Source organism: Canis lupus, chromosome 3, assembly GCF_003254725.2.
Source record: "Canis lupus dingo isolate Sandy chromosome 3, ASM325472v2, whole genome shotgun sequence".
In the NCBI taxonomy this organism is placed as follows: Eukaryota; Metazoa; Chordata; class Mammalia; order Carnivora; family Canidae; genus Canis; species Canis lupus.
The window spans coordinates 80,836,113-80,852,553 of NC_064245.1; the positions used below are offsets into that span (position 1 = coordinate 80,836,113).

The following is a 16,441-nucleotide window of genomic DNA, read 5'->3' on the forward strand; positions in this document are numbered from 1 at the left end:
TTTGCTTGGACTATTCTGTTTATATTTAATATTTAATTTTTTTCTCCAGGTGATTACAAATCTGTTATTTAATGTTTTTACCTATTTTTAAAAAATATTCCTTTTTAAAAAATTTTATTTATTCATGACAGTCAGAGGGAGAGACAGAGAGAGACAGGCAGAGAAAGAAGCAGGCTCCGTGCAGGGAGCCCGACATGGGACTAGATCCCGGGTCTCCAGGATCACATCCCAGGGTGAAGGCAGCACTAAACCGCTGGGCCACCAGGGCTGCCCAAATTATTCCTTTTTTATTTTTATCTCTCTATTAGCTTTCTAGGTATGCATTATTTTATTATTCTATCAGTGATTACTGTGGATATTTAAAAAATGCTTCCTTGACTACATTTTTGCTGATAAACACAGTTCATAGAACCCTGATAACCCCATTTCTTACTCTTTCACCATTTATATTATTGTTTTTAAATTTTAAATATTTCCCAAAACCATGAAATCACTATTATTATAAATTTAACCATTCAATATCTATTTACATTTGCCCAAATAATTGAATATTCTATTTCATTACTTAGTATATTATCTTACTCTCTTGGGGATCACTTTCCTCCTACCTGAAAAACAACCTCCCCACTTCCTGCCTTTTGTGTGTTTGGCATTGAGTGTTGTATTAGTTTTTGTTTGTTTGGAAATTTATTCAGTTAACCATATTTTTGAAGAATACTTTTGTTCAGTGTAGAATTTTAGACTGACAGTTTCATTAACCACTTAAAAATGTCACCCCTATGTCATCTGGTTTCCATGATTTCTGTTGAGGAATCCATCGTCAGTCCCTTATTATTTGAAGACAATATGTCAAAAAAAAAAAAAAAAAAAAAACAATAAAAAAAACCTCACCTTTTTTTGGACATGATTTTTAACAACTTTGTCATGATTTTTCCAGTTGTGGTTTGCTTTGTATTTATTCACTTGAGGAGAGTTTCTGGAAGCTATAAAGAATGTTTTTCATCTACCTGTGTATGCTTCTCCTCCACAGTTCGTAATCATCATCAACGATGACGAAACTCGCATTATGTGCCAGATTCTGGGCTAAGCATATTACTTCAGTTTTCTCACAGAAGACCCAAAAGCGGAGTGCGCGGGTGCGCCGAGAGGCCTGGCCGGGCGCGGGGGCGCCTGAGGCCCGAGGCCCGGGCGGTGAGCGGCGGCGGCGGCGGCAAGGCCTCCCGGATGCGGGCTGGGGCTCTACGGGGCAGAGCGGAGGCTGGGCCCGGGCCGGGGCGGGGAAAGCCGACGGCAGCGGCGGCGGCGATGGACGCCCTAGAGGAAGAGAGCTTCGCGCTGTCCTTCTCTTCTGCCTCTGATGCAGAATTCTGTGGGACCCAGGAAATTGAACAAACTCCCCTACCCCTGGACAAGCAGAGCAGGACTGACTCTATTTTGGGCTGCACCCGCCTTGTGCTGACCTGCTTATTACTTAGGGCAGAGACCAGGGCACACCCTCACCGGAAGTCCGGCCCGGGGATCCTGCCCCGTCCCAGTCAGAGACCAGGGCACACCCTCACCGGAAGTCCGCCCAGGGATACTGCCCCGCCCTAGTCAGAGACCAGGCCACACCCTCACCGGGAGTCCGGCCCGGGGATACTGCCCCGCCCTAGTCAGAGACCAGGCCACACCCTCACCGGGAGTCCGGCCCGGGGATACTGCCCCGCCCTAGTCAGAGACCAGGGCACACCCTCACCGGAAGTCCGGCTCAGCGGACCAGCATGGCTGTGCAACTTCCTGCGTATCCCATTGGCCACGGGCCCCTATAAAGCTGCTGAGCCTCTAAGTCTCGGGGTCCAAGTCCCTGCCCCGCTGCGTTGGATACACTTGGACCCCGGCTCCAGCTTGTAAAGAAACCCTCGTGGGATTGCGTCGCTGTCGGCTCCTTGGCGGTTTCTCGGCTTCGCGATCTTGGGCACAACAAATTCGACGCTGTGGTTGGATGTTTAGAGGACGTCCTCATGGATGACGAGTTCCCGTTACTACAGAGGAATTTCGTGGGCAGGTACTATCAGGAGCTTGAAGACGCCTGTTTTCAATGAATATATTTCTTTGGTAGAAAAGTATATTGAAGAAGAGCTGCTGGAGCGGATCCCTGGGTTTAACATGGCGGCTTTCACAACGACTTCACGGCACCATAGAGCGGAAGCGGCAGGCGACGTATTGGACATGCTGCTCACGTTTGCAGATTTCCTGGCTTTTAAAGAAATGTTTCTGGACTACAGAGCGGAAAAACAAGGTCGGGGACTGGACTTAAGAAGTGGTTTAGTGGTGACTTCATTGTGCAAATCCCAGAATGTGGGGTCCCTTCATTGTGCAAATCCCAAATCATTGCACCAGCTTCCCAGAGTGACCTGCGGCCCAGGTCCCACCGCCAGGCAATGGGATCTTTCTGGACGTTGCCAGCCTAACAGCCTGGAAGAGGCTCTGGCTAATGTGACAATACACGTTGGAAAGACTGACCCTGTTTTACAACTCATTAATGTTAAGTATTGATGGGTCAGAAGACAATCCATCGACCCTCCAAAGACCCGGAAGCACCTTCTCGTGTTCGGTGATCCTAGCACTCCTCCCCGAGCAGACCCCCTGCCTCAGGCCTCTGCGTCAGGCCCTTCTGGAGCAAGCCCAAGGCGCGCATCACACCGGGGCCTCTTCCCCTGACATACATGCTGGTAGGTCAGAAGCATTTGGAAGAACCCATTCTCTCCGGCCCTCTTTGGCTCCGCAGGCTCTGCGTGTCCATCAGGCTCTTGTGTGCCCACAGCCTCCTGTATGCATCGTCTCATCAGACCTGCAGCCTCAAAGGGGGTTCTTCCTGTTGGGGCACATGGCCCCAGGCTGTTAATCAAGCCAGCCGCCTGGCTGAGCTCCCTGCCGCTCCTCCCATCCCAGCTAGCCTCGGCTCTAGGAATCAGCTGAAGATTCAGTCCTGTACCTGAAGCTCCATGTGAAAATCAGTTTCTTGTCTTTCACTTCGCAGTCCTTGCATCACTGTCTTCTGCTAGTCCTTAATGTAGACTGTTTCTAGAATCCTCTCAAGCATTTTTTTTAGAAAAATATTTTTATAGGTAAATACTCAGGCTAACCTAGTGGATATAATCTTGGAACCTCCATGATTACCCACTTAAAGATCAAAGTATTCTATGCTGTGTGCTTTTTAGCTGTTGGTACTATGAAAGCGAAAAGGCTTTCTTTGTTGGCGTGCCTGGTTTACTGGGCGCCAACGAGTGTGTGCTTATGCTGGAAGTAGGCTAAAAGGTCTTCCTTTCCTAAAGCATGTTAAGTGTACAGGTTTCTGAAATCCCTTTCCATATAAATCATTTTGTTAGGTGTTCTGTTGGGGGTAGGGTCTCTGTAGTCGCCTCCTCCTGTGAGAATCTGCCTGCCAAGACGACGGTGTTCCACTGAGCTAGCTCAGCAGAAGTAGGAGAGCAAACAGCTTCACTGGTCATCTGTAGGCTTTGACATAGCACAATGTTTCAGAGAAATTACTGACCGGAAAAGACATATCACACCTCTAGAAAGAAAAAGCATAGTGTATTTCAATTCCCAATGTGTACCTTCTATATTTTTTCCCTAAGTAAAAACAAGACTCTACTGATTTCAGTTGGCTGTTGTGGTTTTAAAGTATGAGCTACAGACTGTGTTTTTCTGTACTAATGTGTGGCGCTTATTAAATACTTGTGTACCATTAAAAAAAAAAAAAAAAAAGACCCAAAAGCCCTGTAAAGTTTCTACTGTTAATAATTCTAGAAGAAAATGAAAGCTTAAGTAATTATGCCAACGTCAAACTTCGAGGTTATAGAACAAAGAATGAAATTACTTGTTTTATACCAAAGCCCATGTGCTTTGATAGTAAGAATGTCCAAAATGTATTTGGAAAAAAGTTAATAAGGTGGTACTTTTAACTCAATCAAATGATACTAGCTAGAGATACTTGAAGTAAGTGACAAATTTGAAAAAAAAATTATAAATGTAGGTTTCAATGTTGGCTTTGATACTAACAGGCTATAGAAACTTCTTTAGGATGACAATTTTGGGGCCAAAGCCCATTTTTAAATGATAATTTTTAAAAAGATTTTATTTATTCTTGAGACACACACAGAGAGAAGCAGAGAAACAGGCAGGGGAGAAGAAGGCTCCATCCAGGGAACCCGATGTGGGACTCAATCCTTGGACTCTGGGATCATGCCTTCAGCCAAAGGCAGACGCTCAACCACGGAGACACCTAGGCATCCCATAAATGAGAATTTTGGTTAAGGTGAACCTTATTGATTCTTCCAAGTTAGGAAATTTTGTGAAAATAATCTGATTTTAAGTAGCTTTTTAAATTCAAAAGACTGTGTGCTTACACAAAATCCATCATGAGCATACATCTGATCATATTCTGGAAATGTGGAATAAAGACTTCTGTGAACGTTATCTCATTAAAAATACCCTCTCCAAGTGCACCTGAGTGACTCAGTCTGACTCTTGATTTCAGCTTAGGTCATGATCTCAGGGTTGGGGGAATTGAACCCCACATCAGGCTACATGCTTGGCATGGAGTCTCCTTATCTTTCTCCCTCTGTTCCTCCCACTCATCTCCCCACCCCCTCAAATAAATGAATAAATAAAATCATAAAATACCCTCTCCAGATTCCTAAATGTTATTATTGGTTTTTTGAAAAATCTGTCTGGCTTCTTATATTTTGTTATAAATGAGGTGACTAAAATTGAATGCAGTTTTCACAGTGCAATACAAAAAAATTGAATAGCATAACTCTTTATTATCTTGTAACTTCATGATAGGCTTCTGGATATGTAATCCAAAATCACAGAATTCCTTTATAGTGCCTTAGAAAATTTATGTATGATTCTACATAGACTTTGATCTTAAACATTCTTTAAGATCTTATTTTTCATAAAATGTTTTACTTCCATTTGTCACCCAATAAATGTATTCATCATTTAAAATTCATTCATAATTTTAAATATTTTTCTGTTTTTTAATGGTGTCTATCTTGCAATTCAAGCATCTTATAAAAATGTACTTTTCTGCATTTTCAACAACAATTATATTAGCATTATATAGGTTTTATAACTTTTCATTGTTTCTTTTTAAAATAAATCAAGTTGTCTTGACATGCTGCTGAGCAAATCTTATTTCAGCTAAACATTGCTTTTTAGACCAGGAATACATCGTTGTTGTTTACATTCTAAAATGCAACAGTAGTAAAAATCAACTTAGCATAGCACTGTTGTCCTAAGAGCAAATGGCTGGTTGTGCTGATATGCTTCTTGGAGTTCAGCAATGTCTTTAATTTTCTTGTGCAAAGTGCTAAATAAAAACAATAAGCAGATTGAAATTATGTATGCATGATTGTAAGTGAAAGCTAAATGATTCATTTTTACTCAGAAAAAGTACAGAAATAGTTTGTTTCAATTTTATTTTATAGTTAGTGAAGTTTAAGAGCTTAAAGACTATGTTGATTACTTTCCAGCTCGGACAACCATCCGTATTTTGGAAATGAATATATGGAAAATGGATTTGGAACTCCTATCACTAAAATGCCATGAATATTTTAGTTTATCTCATAATATATTATTTGAGTAATTAATATTTTACACATATGTTTATACTTTATTTCAAAGAGTGTTTTAAATGAGAGATAATTTATTATTCTATTTTTTTTCAAATGGGAATAATGAAGAACTTATGTATATATCACTAAACATTAGATGAATATAAATGCATTATTGTCAATATTAGAACACATTCCTCAACTTAGTTAAGCAATAAGTTTTCAAGGAAGTAGAACCCTATGGTTACTGAGAGACCAGTTTATTGCTGGTGCAAACAAGCATCCACCCTATCTACAAATTATATGTGCTATCTAAAGCCTCATTCTGGGGATACCTGGGGGGCTCAGTGGTTTGGTGCCTGCCTCTGGCGCAGGGTGTGATCCTGGAGAACCCGGGATCAAGTCCCACATCGGGCTCCCTGCATGGAGCATGCTTCTCCCTCTGCCTGTGTCTCTGCCTCACTCTCTCTCTGTGCCACTCATGAATAAATAAATAAAATCTTAAAAAAATAATAGAAAAATAAAGTCTCATTCTGTCCTAAACTAACTGTGTAGCTCAGAGCCTAACTACATAATCATTGAGCATGGGCGATGTGACCATTAAAATCCAATGCTAGGAAAAATAGTAAGAGGAGCCTTAAAAAATGGTGGCAGCTCTGTCTCTAGAATGTCAGTTTCTAATTAGGAACCCAAGTAGAAGAATCTTTTCAGAAAAATGTCAATTAAACAATAGTTTATTAAATGAGCATTAAAAAAATAAGCTGTAATTTTACTAGTTCAAATACATAGTCATCTGATGGATTTACAGTGATAGTAAATTTTAGCTATGATCAGCTAAAATCCCTAGTTTGAATATTCTGTGAGCCAATTAGATTCTGACTTATGGGGAAGTGATTTTGAGCAAAGTTCCATTGCCTACACCACTAGCCTTCAAAGTAACCTGCATTCTCTAAGTAATTATTTATAAGATAAAGTCTTTTCTTTTTTTAGAAAAACAGCAGTTATTTTTCCTATGTTTAGTTCAAATAAGTTGATAAATAATATAAAGATATATGATTTTCATTCCATGTTTGTACAAAACTAACATTAATATGATAAAAAATTCAATGATATGTGTATTTCATAAAAAAAATTGTTCTTATTCTCTTCATTTAATCTTCTCAATGATGGTGAGTTAGTCATTGTCCAGAAATGAAAAATAACAAATATATTTTATTAGTAGGACATATCTGGAGGAATTCTGTATATTTCTCAGCAGATTCTCCAAATATGAGCTATGTGTATTGGCCTTATCTTCCCTTTCCTCTTCTCCTCTTTTTTTTTTTTTTTTTGGCACATGCATCCTGACATCCATATACACAAATATATTTTTTTCTGAAATATTTGAGATTCAGCTGCACATGATGCTCCTTTATACACAAATATATTTTTTCTGAAATATTTGAGATTCAGCTGCACATGATGCTCCTTTATCCCTAAATACTTCAGTGTGTGCTTCTTAAAAGCAAAGATATTATTTTATATGGTCATAGTACAATAATCAAAATCAGGATATTAATACTAACATCATACTGTCATCCAATGTATAGACTATATTCAGATTTTGCCAAGTGTTTCAATGATGTCTTCTATAGAAAAGGAAAATTCTGGACCATACATTGCATTTGGTTGCCAGGTTCCTTTAATGTTCTTTCATCTGAACAAGTTCCTTAGTCACCCTCTGTGTTTCATTTTAAAATACAGGTTTCTAGTTTTGGAGGAGATCTCTCTGGTTTATCTGCTGTTTCTTCCTTCCCCTTCCCTTTCCCTTTCCTCTACCCTTCCCTTCCTTTTTTTTCCTCTTATTTTAAAATAATCCTGACCCTATGGAAAATTAAACAAATTAAAATATATGCCTAAAATATGCAAAATTAATTTTTTGCTACAATGCTTTTAGTGCACACACACAGAGTTGAAAAGTAGTTTTAACTTCAAGAACTTAACATCCATTTGCTTAAGAAGTGAAGTATGAGGTAAAATTATGGGTACAACATACACAAGAGGTAAAAACATACTCTATTTCCCTACATTGAACAACTGAGATGAAGTAAAAAAGTAGATGAGGGTTGGAGAACTACCGGAGAGGAACTGAAAGAACAATTAAATATCCTGTTCTGTGCAATACCATAGCCCTCTTACAAATATAAACCTATATTTTAATATTGAGCCATATGTTGTTCAAGGCATGTGAATTAGCTAATCAATATTTATTGAATTGTTAGGTAGTGGAGCTATATACCTGAATAGAACATAATGACTTCTTGCCTCAGGGAACGTAAAGACTATAGGATACATATTCAATAAATATTTGCAAGAGATTATTAAGTAATAATAAATAAAAGACTGTGAAGGAAAGAGTATGAGATCTATTTGAAAATCTACCCTGGTATGACAAAGAGGTTTTCTTTTAGGAAGTGATATATTAGTTGATATCTCAGAAATAGGTAAAGGTTAAATAGAACATTTTGAAAAAGAGAGGGATTCAGGCTTAGGAGAGACTACTATGGATGAATCAGAGTGAGCAAGTGGGGTATGTAGCAAAGTGAGATAGATGTATTGAGCAGGTAGGACCACACAAAGCATGGCTTTGCTAGCCATGTTTAGATTTTGTTTACATTTTTAAGGTGAGGTAAGTTATCCGAAGGGTTTAAATGGAAGGGAATGACTGATTTGTTTGATGATTTTAAAAATGTTGATATCAGCAGTGTTTTATCAGGAGCTAAAGAAGAGACAAATATGGGGCTATTGGAATAACTTAAGTGATCAGTGCTGGTGGCACTGATGAGAGATGCTTAGGAGAGTGGATAGGATAGAATAATTCATTAACTGAGTGGTAGGAGTCATCAAGGATGACTTTGAAGGTTTTATTAACTGAATTTCAGTTTGTGAAAATGCATTTCCAGAGACAAACCTCCAAAAGGGGGTTTTTGGAGACCAAGTTTATGAGTTCAATTTGAGAAGACTTAGACACATTCATACATCTGGAGTTAAAAGTGTGAACTGGGGATATAGGACTAAGGATGATAGCACTTAGATTTAGAACATAGATATTAGATTTAAATGAAGATTATTTTAAAAACAGATCACTGGGTATTGTATGGAAGTGTTGAATCACTGTATTGTACACTTGAAACTAGTATTACACTGTATGTTAATTAACTAGAATTTAAATAAACCTATAAATGAATGAGTGAATGAATGAATTCTAAAATACATACATACATACATTCAAGGGAAAAAGTGGCCTAGGAAAGAACCATGATAAAGATAGAATGTTTAAAATTTTGAAGAGGAAGAAAAAAATTAAAAAGGCATGAAAACTGAAAGATTGTATCCTCATAGAGGCTGAAGGAAGTAAAGATTTAAAAAGAGAGAATAACATGGAGAATGCTGCTTACATATATTAATTAAAAAGAGGACTCAAAAGAGTATCCACTTGATCTATAGACACGGAGATTATTGCGGAATCAGCAAGAATGGTGATGGAGTTCCATGGAATGGTGATGGTGGGAACCCCAGTGCAGTGCAGAAGTTTGATGAGTGAAAGTAAATGGAGAAAATAATTAAAAGTAGTTAACAAAAATAAAATAACAAAGCCATTTTAAGACTTTTGATTTTGAGTGGAGTAAATTAATGTGGCCAAACAGGAAAGCAAGATGAATGAGAGATATAGATATAAGAAACTGTAAAGAAGAAAATAATAATCTGAACACAATTTATTTTCCCTTAATTAAAAAAAATACTGATTTATCTTCCTCTCTTGAATGTGTCTTAAAGTCCAAAAGTATTTTTTTAATTGAAGCATAATTGAAATACAATTTTATAGTGGTTGTAGGTGAGCTACATAGTGATTTCAATACTCTATACATTACAAAGAGATCATCATGCTAAATTTAGCTACCGCCTCTCACCATATAAAGTTGTTACAATATTATTAGGTACCATTCCATATGCTGTACATTGAATCTTCATGTCTTATTTATTTTATAACTGGAAGTTTGTACCTTTGAATCCTCTCTATCTACTTTGCCTATCCCTTCACCTGCCCCCAACAAACACTATACCATTTTCTATATCTATGAATGATTTTGTTTTCTTTGTTTTGCTTTTAGATTGCATATATAAGTGAAATCATAAGATATTTGTCTTCCTCTGTCTGATTTACTACACTTACCAGAATACCCTCTAGGTCCTTCTACGTTGTCACAAAAATGGCAAGAAATCATTCTTTTCATGGCTGAGTAATATTCCATCATGTGCGTGCATATATACATACATATATATATATACCCATGTGTATCTAAACACATATATATATACCCATATATCTAAACACATTCATACATATAAACATATATCACAATTTTATTCATTCATCTATTATTAAACAGTTTACTTCCACACCTTGGCTATCGTATATAAAGTTGCAGTGAATTTAAGGATCTATATATCTTTATAAAATTATTTTTCTTTCTAAAATAAATACTCAGAAGTGGAATTCCTGGATTGTAGAGTAGTTCTATTTTTAATTTTTTAAAAGATTTTATTTATTTATTCATGAGAGACATGGAGAGAGAGAGAGAAAGAGAGAGAGACAGAGACAGAGACACAGAGGGAGAAGCAGGCCCCATGCAGGGAGCCCGACATGGGACTCGATCCTGAGTCTCCAGGATCACGCCCTGAGGTGAAGGTGGCTCTACACCACTGCCCTATTTTTAATTTTTTAAGGAAGCTCCATACTGTTCTGCATAGTTCTATACCAGTTTGCCTACTCCTCAAAAGTGCACAAGGGTTCCCTTTTCTTGGTATCCTCACCAACACTTGTTATTTCTTTTCTTTTTGGTAATACTCATTCTGATAGATGTGAGGTATTTTTGTGGTTTCATTTATATTTCCCTGATGATTAGGGATGTTGTGTATTTTTTCATGTTTCTGTTTGCCATCTGTATGTTTGTTTTTGTTTTGTTTTGTTTTGGAGAAATATCTGCATTAAGTCCTCTGTCCATTTAAATTGTTGATAAATTGTTTGAGTATATATTTTGGTTAATAACTCATCAGCTATATCATATGAAAATATCTTCTGTAGGTTGCCTTTTATTTTGTTGGTGGTTTCCTTTGTTGTGCAAAAGCTGTTCATTTTGATGCAATGTCATTTGCATATTTTTTGCTTTTGTCCCTCTTGCCTGAGGCGATATAGCTAAAACAATATTGCTAAGACCTATGTCTAAGAGCTTACTGCTTGTTGTTGCTGTTGTTGCTTTCTAGCATTTTTATTGTTTCCAGTCATTCATTACATTAGTCTTTATATATTATATAAGAAAAAGGTCAAGTTTATTCTTTTGAATGAAGTTGTCCAGCTTTCCCACAGCATTTATTAAAGGAATGTCTTTTCCCCATTGTATATTATTGCCTTCTTTGCAAAAGATTTATTGACTGTATAAGCGTGACTTTATTCTGGACTCTTCTGTTATGTTTATCTATGTGTTTTTCTCTGTGCCAGTGCCATACCATTTAGATTACTACAGCTTTGTAATATGGTTTGAAGTTAAGGAGTGTGATTATCTCCAACTATATTCTCTTTCTCAAGATTGTTTTGATTATTTGGAGTCATTTGTGAATCTGTACAAATTTTAGGATTGTTATAATTCTGTATAAAATGCTATTGAAATTCTGACAGGGATTGCATTGAATCTGTAGGTTGCCTTGAGTAGTATGGACATTTTAACAATATTCTTCCAATTCATAAGCATGGAATATCTGTCCATTTGTTTTGTGGCTTGACATGTGTCCTGTCCTGGAGAATGTTTTATGTGCACTTGAGAAGAATGCATATTTTGCTGTTTTTAGATGGAATTCTCTGTATATACCTATCAAGGGCATTTGGTCTAAGGTGTCATTTAAAGCTTATGTTTCCTTATTGATTTTCTGTCCAGATGACATTTTCATTGATGCCAGTGGAGTGTTAACATCCTCTGTAATTATTGTATCACTGTTAATGTCTCCCTTTATGTCTGTTAATATTTGCTTTATGTGTTTAGATTCACCTATGTTGGGTTCATGCCTATTGACAAGTATACCCTCTTACTATATTGATCCCTTTATCATTATTTAATGCCACTTTTTCTTTTAATCCCTTGTTACAGTTTTTGTTTTAAAGTCTATTTTTTCTGATGTAAGTACTTATATCTTAGCTTTTTTGCTGTTGTTGTTTCTTTTGCATGAGACACATTTTCCCATCCCTTTACCCTCAATCTGTGTGTTTAGATCTGTTTAGATCTGAAGCGAATCTCTTATGGACAGCATATATATGGATCTTGTTTTTGTATTATCTATTTTGACTTGCAGTGAATTTTAATTGGAGAATTTATTTACATTTAAAGTAATTATACACATACACATTGCCATTTTGTTTTCAATTGTTTTGTTGTTTGTTCTTTCTTTTCTTGTTCTCTTGTAATTTAGTGACTTCCTTTTGTGTTATTTTGAAATCTTTTTTTTTCCATTTTATTTATATATATTTATATTTATATCTTATAAGTTTGGCTTCTGGTAACCATTGGGTTTATATATAACATCCTATATATATAGCGATCTATTTTAAGTTGATGGCCATTTAATTTCAAGTGTGTTCTAAGAGCATTACCTTTTTTTTATTCCCAACTCCCTACATTTTATGTTATTGGAGTCATATATTACTTATTATCTTTTGTATCCCTTGACTAATTATTTTCCACCTACATGATATTACTACTTTTGGCTTTTGAATTTCATACTAGTTATTTAGATGGCTCGTCTACTATTTTACCATTTGTCAAATTTGCCAGGAAGATTTTTTTCTTTCATAATTTTCTTATTTCTGGTTATGGCCCTTTGCTTTGCATTTTAAAGAGTCCTTTTAACATTTCCTGCAAGGCTATTTTGTGTTAATTAACTCCTTTAGCTTCTGCCTGTTAAGGGAAATCCTTATCTTACCTTCCATTCTTGAGTCATAACTTTGCAAAATAGAGTATATTTGGTGGAGGGATTTTTGTTTTGTTTTGTTTTCAGCATTCAGCTTTTAAATATATCATGCCACTTTTTTTTGGCCTGTAAAGTATCTGATGCAAAACTCAATTCATAGTTATGGGAGTTCCCTTGTATGTAACTAGTTGTTTTTCTTTTGCTGCTTCTGCCTCTGCCATTATTTCTTCAAATAGTTTTTCCATCTCTTTCTCATTTTTTTTTCCTTTTCTGGATACCTATAATGCAAATGTTGGTACAGTAGATGTTTTCTCAGAGGCCCCTTAAACTATCCTCATTTTTAAAGTTTTTTTTTTTTTTTTCTTCTTCTTCTTCTTTTGGCTCTGATTGGGTGATTTCCACGGCCCTGTCTTCCAGATCACTGACCTGTCTTTACTGTTGACTTTTCCTAGTGTATTTTTTCATTTATCACATTATTCATCTGTGATTGGTTCTTTTTTGTATTTTCTATCTTTTTGTCAAAGTTTCATGGTGTTCATTCATTCTTTTCAACTTCAGTGAACAACTTTATTTTTTAAGATTTTATTTATTTATTCATGAGAGACACACACAGACAGAGGCAGAAACATAGGCAGAAGGAGAAGCAGACTCCCCATATGAAGCTTGTTGTGGGATCCATCCCAGGATTCTGGGATCATGCCCTGAGCCAAAAGCAGATGCTCAGCCGCCGAGCCACCCAGGCATCCCAGTGAGCATCTTTACGACAATTACTTTGAACTCTTTATCTGGTAGATAGCTTATCTTCATTTCATTGTGATCTTTTTCTGACATTTTATTTTGTTCTTTTGTTTAGAACATTTTTCTTGGTTTCATTTTACCTAACTCTTATTGTTTCTTTTCATGTATTAGGTAGATCAGTTATGTTTCTCAGTCTTAAAGAGTGGCTTGATGAAGAAGGTGTTCTGTGAGGCCCAGTATTGCAAAACTCCTGGTCACCTGAGTGATGCCTTCCATCACTATGTTCAACCTTCTGTTGTGGCTGGGCCACAACTGTGGACTCACTGGCATGTGCAGCAGATTGCCAGTGCAACTGTCTGTGATTTTCACCTATAACCATTGCAAGGGCTGTAGTGTGTGGGTTTGGCCTACTGGGACAGGGACTGCTTAGGGAGATTGTGAGTGCTGACTGAGGCCACCTATCAGGTTTGGCAGGCCAACTGGACACTTTAGGCCATCTGCCAAGTGTGGCAGGGCTGTGGGCTGCTTGAAAGGCACTGGGGCAGATGATTTTCATGGGGGTGAGTCTGCAGGAAAATACTGGGGTGGAAATATGGTGCTAGCACAGAGAGGGAAAATCTCAGAAATGGCTCCCATTGGTGCCAGTCTAACTAGATGGAAGGGAAGTGGAAAAAAAAGATGCCTACCAGCATTGCTATCCTCAGAGAACATCCCAATAGAGCTCTACCTTTCTAACACAAGCTCTAGAATTAGTAAATGGATGTCCTTCATGTGTAACCCAAGCACTTTTCAAACTGCTTTTTGTTCTGGAACTCAGAGTAATTGAAATTGTAGTCATCTCTTTAAGTATAGTCTTTGGTTCCTACTGCCCTCTGGCTCTCCCAGACATAAGTTCCATTTGTTTTCAAAGCCTGATGTGTTGGGAGCTCATCTTTCCATTGTAGGTCCCATGGACTGAATAGTCCAATGTGCAGTTTGAACCATTTATCCCTCATGGAGGTCCTCTGTAGTTGTAATATCCCTCTTGTGGGTCACTATGTGGAGGTATGGATCCTGACTAGACTATGTCTCTGCTCCTCATATTTATCTCAATTTGGCTTTTTTCTTATATGTAAGATCAATTCTGCTAGTCTTCAGCTAATTTTCAGATATAGTTGTTCTTTCTTTATTTATTTATTAAAAAGGTAGAAAATTAAAGTTTTATATAAATGAATTTTTTTAAAGAGGAAATTTAAGAAAATACAGGCAAACAAATATATTGCAGGATCAGTTCACTAGAAAAATAAAGTGAATATCACAAGAAAGTCAAATGAATGTTTTCATTTCCTCATGCATATAAAAGTTATGTTTACACTGTACTGTAGTACTGTAGTCTATTATCTATGCAATAGCATTCTATTTAAAAACTGTGCATGCCTTAATTCTTAAAATACTACTACCAAAAAATGCCAACCATTATCTGAAGTTTCAGCAAACCATAATCTTTTTACAGGTTGTGGGTCCCACGTCAAATAGATGGCTGCTGACTATTTATGGTGCTGGTTGCTGATGGCTGGGGTGGCTGTGATAAGTCCTTAAAATAAGACATAATGATGTTTGCCACATTGATTGACTCTTCCTCTCACAAACGTTTTCTCTGCAGCATGTGATTTTATCTTAAAATTGGAGCCAATCCTCTCAAAACCTGCTGCTTTTTTATCAATTAAATTTATGCCATATTCTAAACCTTTGTTGTCATTTAAGCAATCTTCATAGCATCTTCATGAGGAGTAGATTCCATCTCTAGAAACCACTTTCTTTGCTCATCCATAAGAAGCAAGTCCACATGTGTTCAAGTTTTATCACAAGATTGAAGCAATTCAGTCACAGCTTTAGGTTTTCCTTCTAATTTTAGTTCTCTTACTATTACAGCCACATCTGCAGTTACTCTCTCCACTGAAGTCTCAAATCCCTCAGTTATCCATGATGGTTGGAATCAACTGTTCCAAACATCTCTTAATGTTTATACTTTGATCTCTTCCCATGAATCACAAATATTAATGGTGTTTAAAATAGTGAATCCTTTCCAGAAGGTTTTCAATTGACTTTGCCCAGATCCATCAGATAAATCTCTATCTATGGCATGTATAGCCTCATGTAATATATTTCTTAAATAATTTCACTTGAAAGTTGAAATGAACAATGGATTTTAAAATGGATGTTGTTGTGTTAGCAGCAGGTTTGAAAACAACATTAATCCCATTGTCCATCTCCATCAGAGCTCTTGGGTGAGCAGGTGCCCAGTGTCAATGAGTAGTCATATTTTGAGAGCAATATTTTTTCCTGAGCAGTAGATCTCAACAATTGGTTTAAAAATTTCAGTAAACCATGATGTAAACAGATGTGCTGTCATCCAGGTTTTGTTGCTACATTTATAGAACACAGACAGTGTAGATTTAACATAATTATTATGGGCCCTGGGATTTTCAGAATAGTGAATGTGCATTGGCTTCAATTTAGTCACTAGCTGTTTTTGCTTCTAACAAAAAGAGTCACCCTGTCCTTTGAACCTTTGAGGCCAGGCATTGACTTCTTTCTACGAGTGAAAGTCATAGATGGCATCTTCTTCCAATAAAAGGGTATATTGTTTATGTTGAGAATTGTTTTGTGTAGCCACCTTCATGAATTATCTTAGCTGGATCTTCTGGATAACTTTCTGCAACTTTTACATCAGCACTTACTACTTCACCTTGTACTTTTTTTGTGCATAGAGATGGATCCTTTCCTTAAATCTCATGGATCAGCCTCTGCTGGCTTCAAAGTTTTTATCTCTAGCTTTCTCACCTTTCTCAGTCTTTTTAGAATTGAGGAAAGTTAAGGCTTGCTTTGGATTAGGATTTTATTTAAGGGAATGTTGTGACTGGTTTTATCTTCTATCCAACCACTCAAAATTCTCCATTTCAGCAATAAGACTCTTGGTTTCTACTAAAAGACAACCTACAGAAGGGAGAAGATATTTGCAAATGACCTATCAGATAAAGGGCTAGTTTCCAAGATCTATAAAGAACTTCTTAAACTCAACGCCAAAGAAACAAACAATCCAATCATGAAATGGGCAAAAG

At 37.0% G+C, this 16,441-nt stretch overlaps 1 protein-coding gene across 1 annotated transcript; it reads left to right on the forward strand.

Annotated features, from left to right (window-relative positions):
- The first annotated feature begins 1,049 nt into the window (after nt 1-1,049).
- LOC112653549 (uncharacterized) lies at nt 1,050-3,776 on the forward strand. The gene is given in 3 exon segments (XM_035714117.2): nt 1,050-1,337; nt 1,827-2,065; nt 2,067-3,776. Coding segments are annotated over 3 exon segments (996 nt in total). The 3' UTR covers nt 2,536-3,776.
- The last annotated feature ends 12,665 nt before the right edge of the window (nt 3,777-16,441 follow it).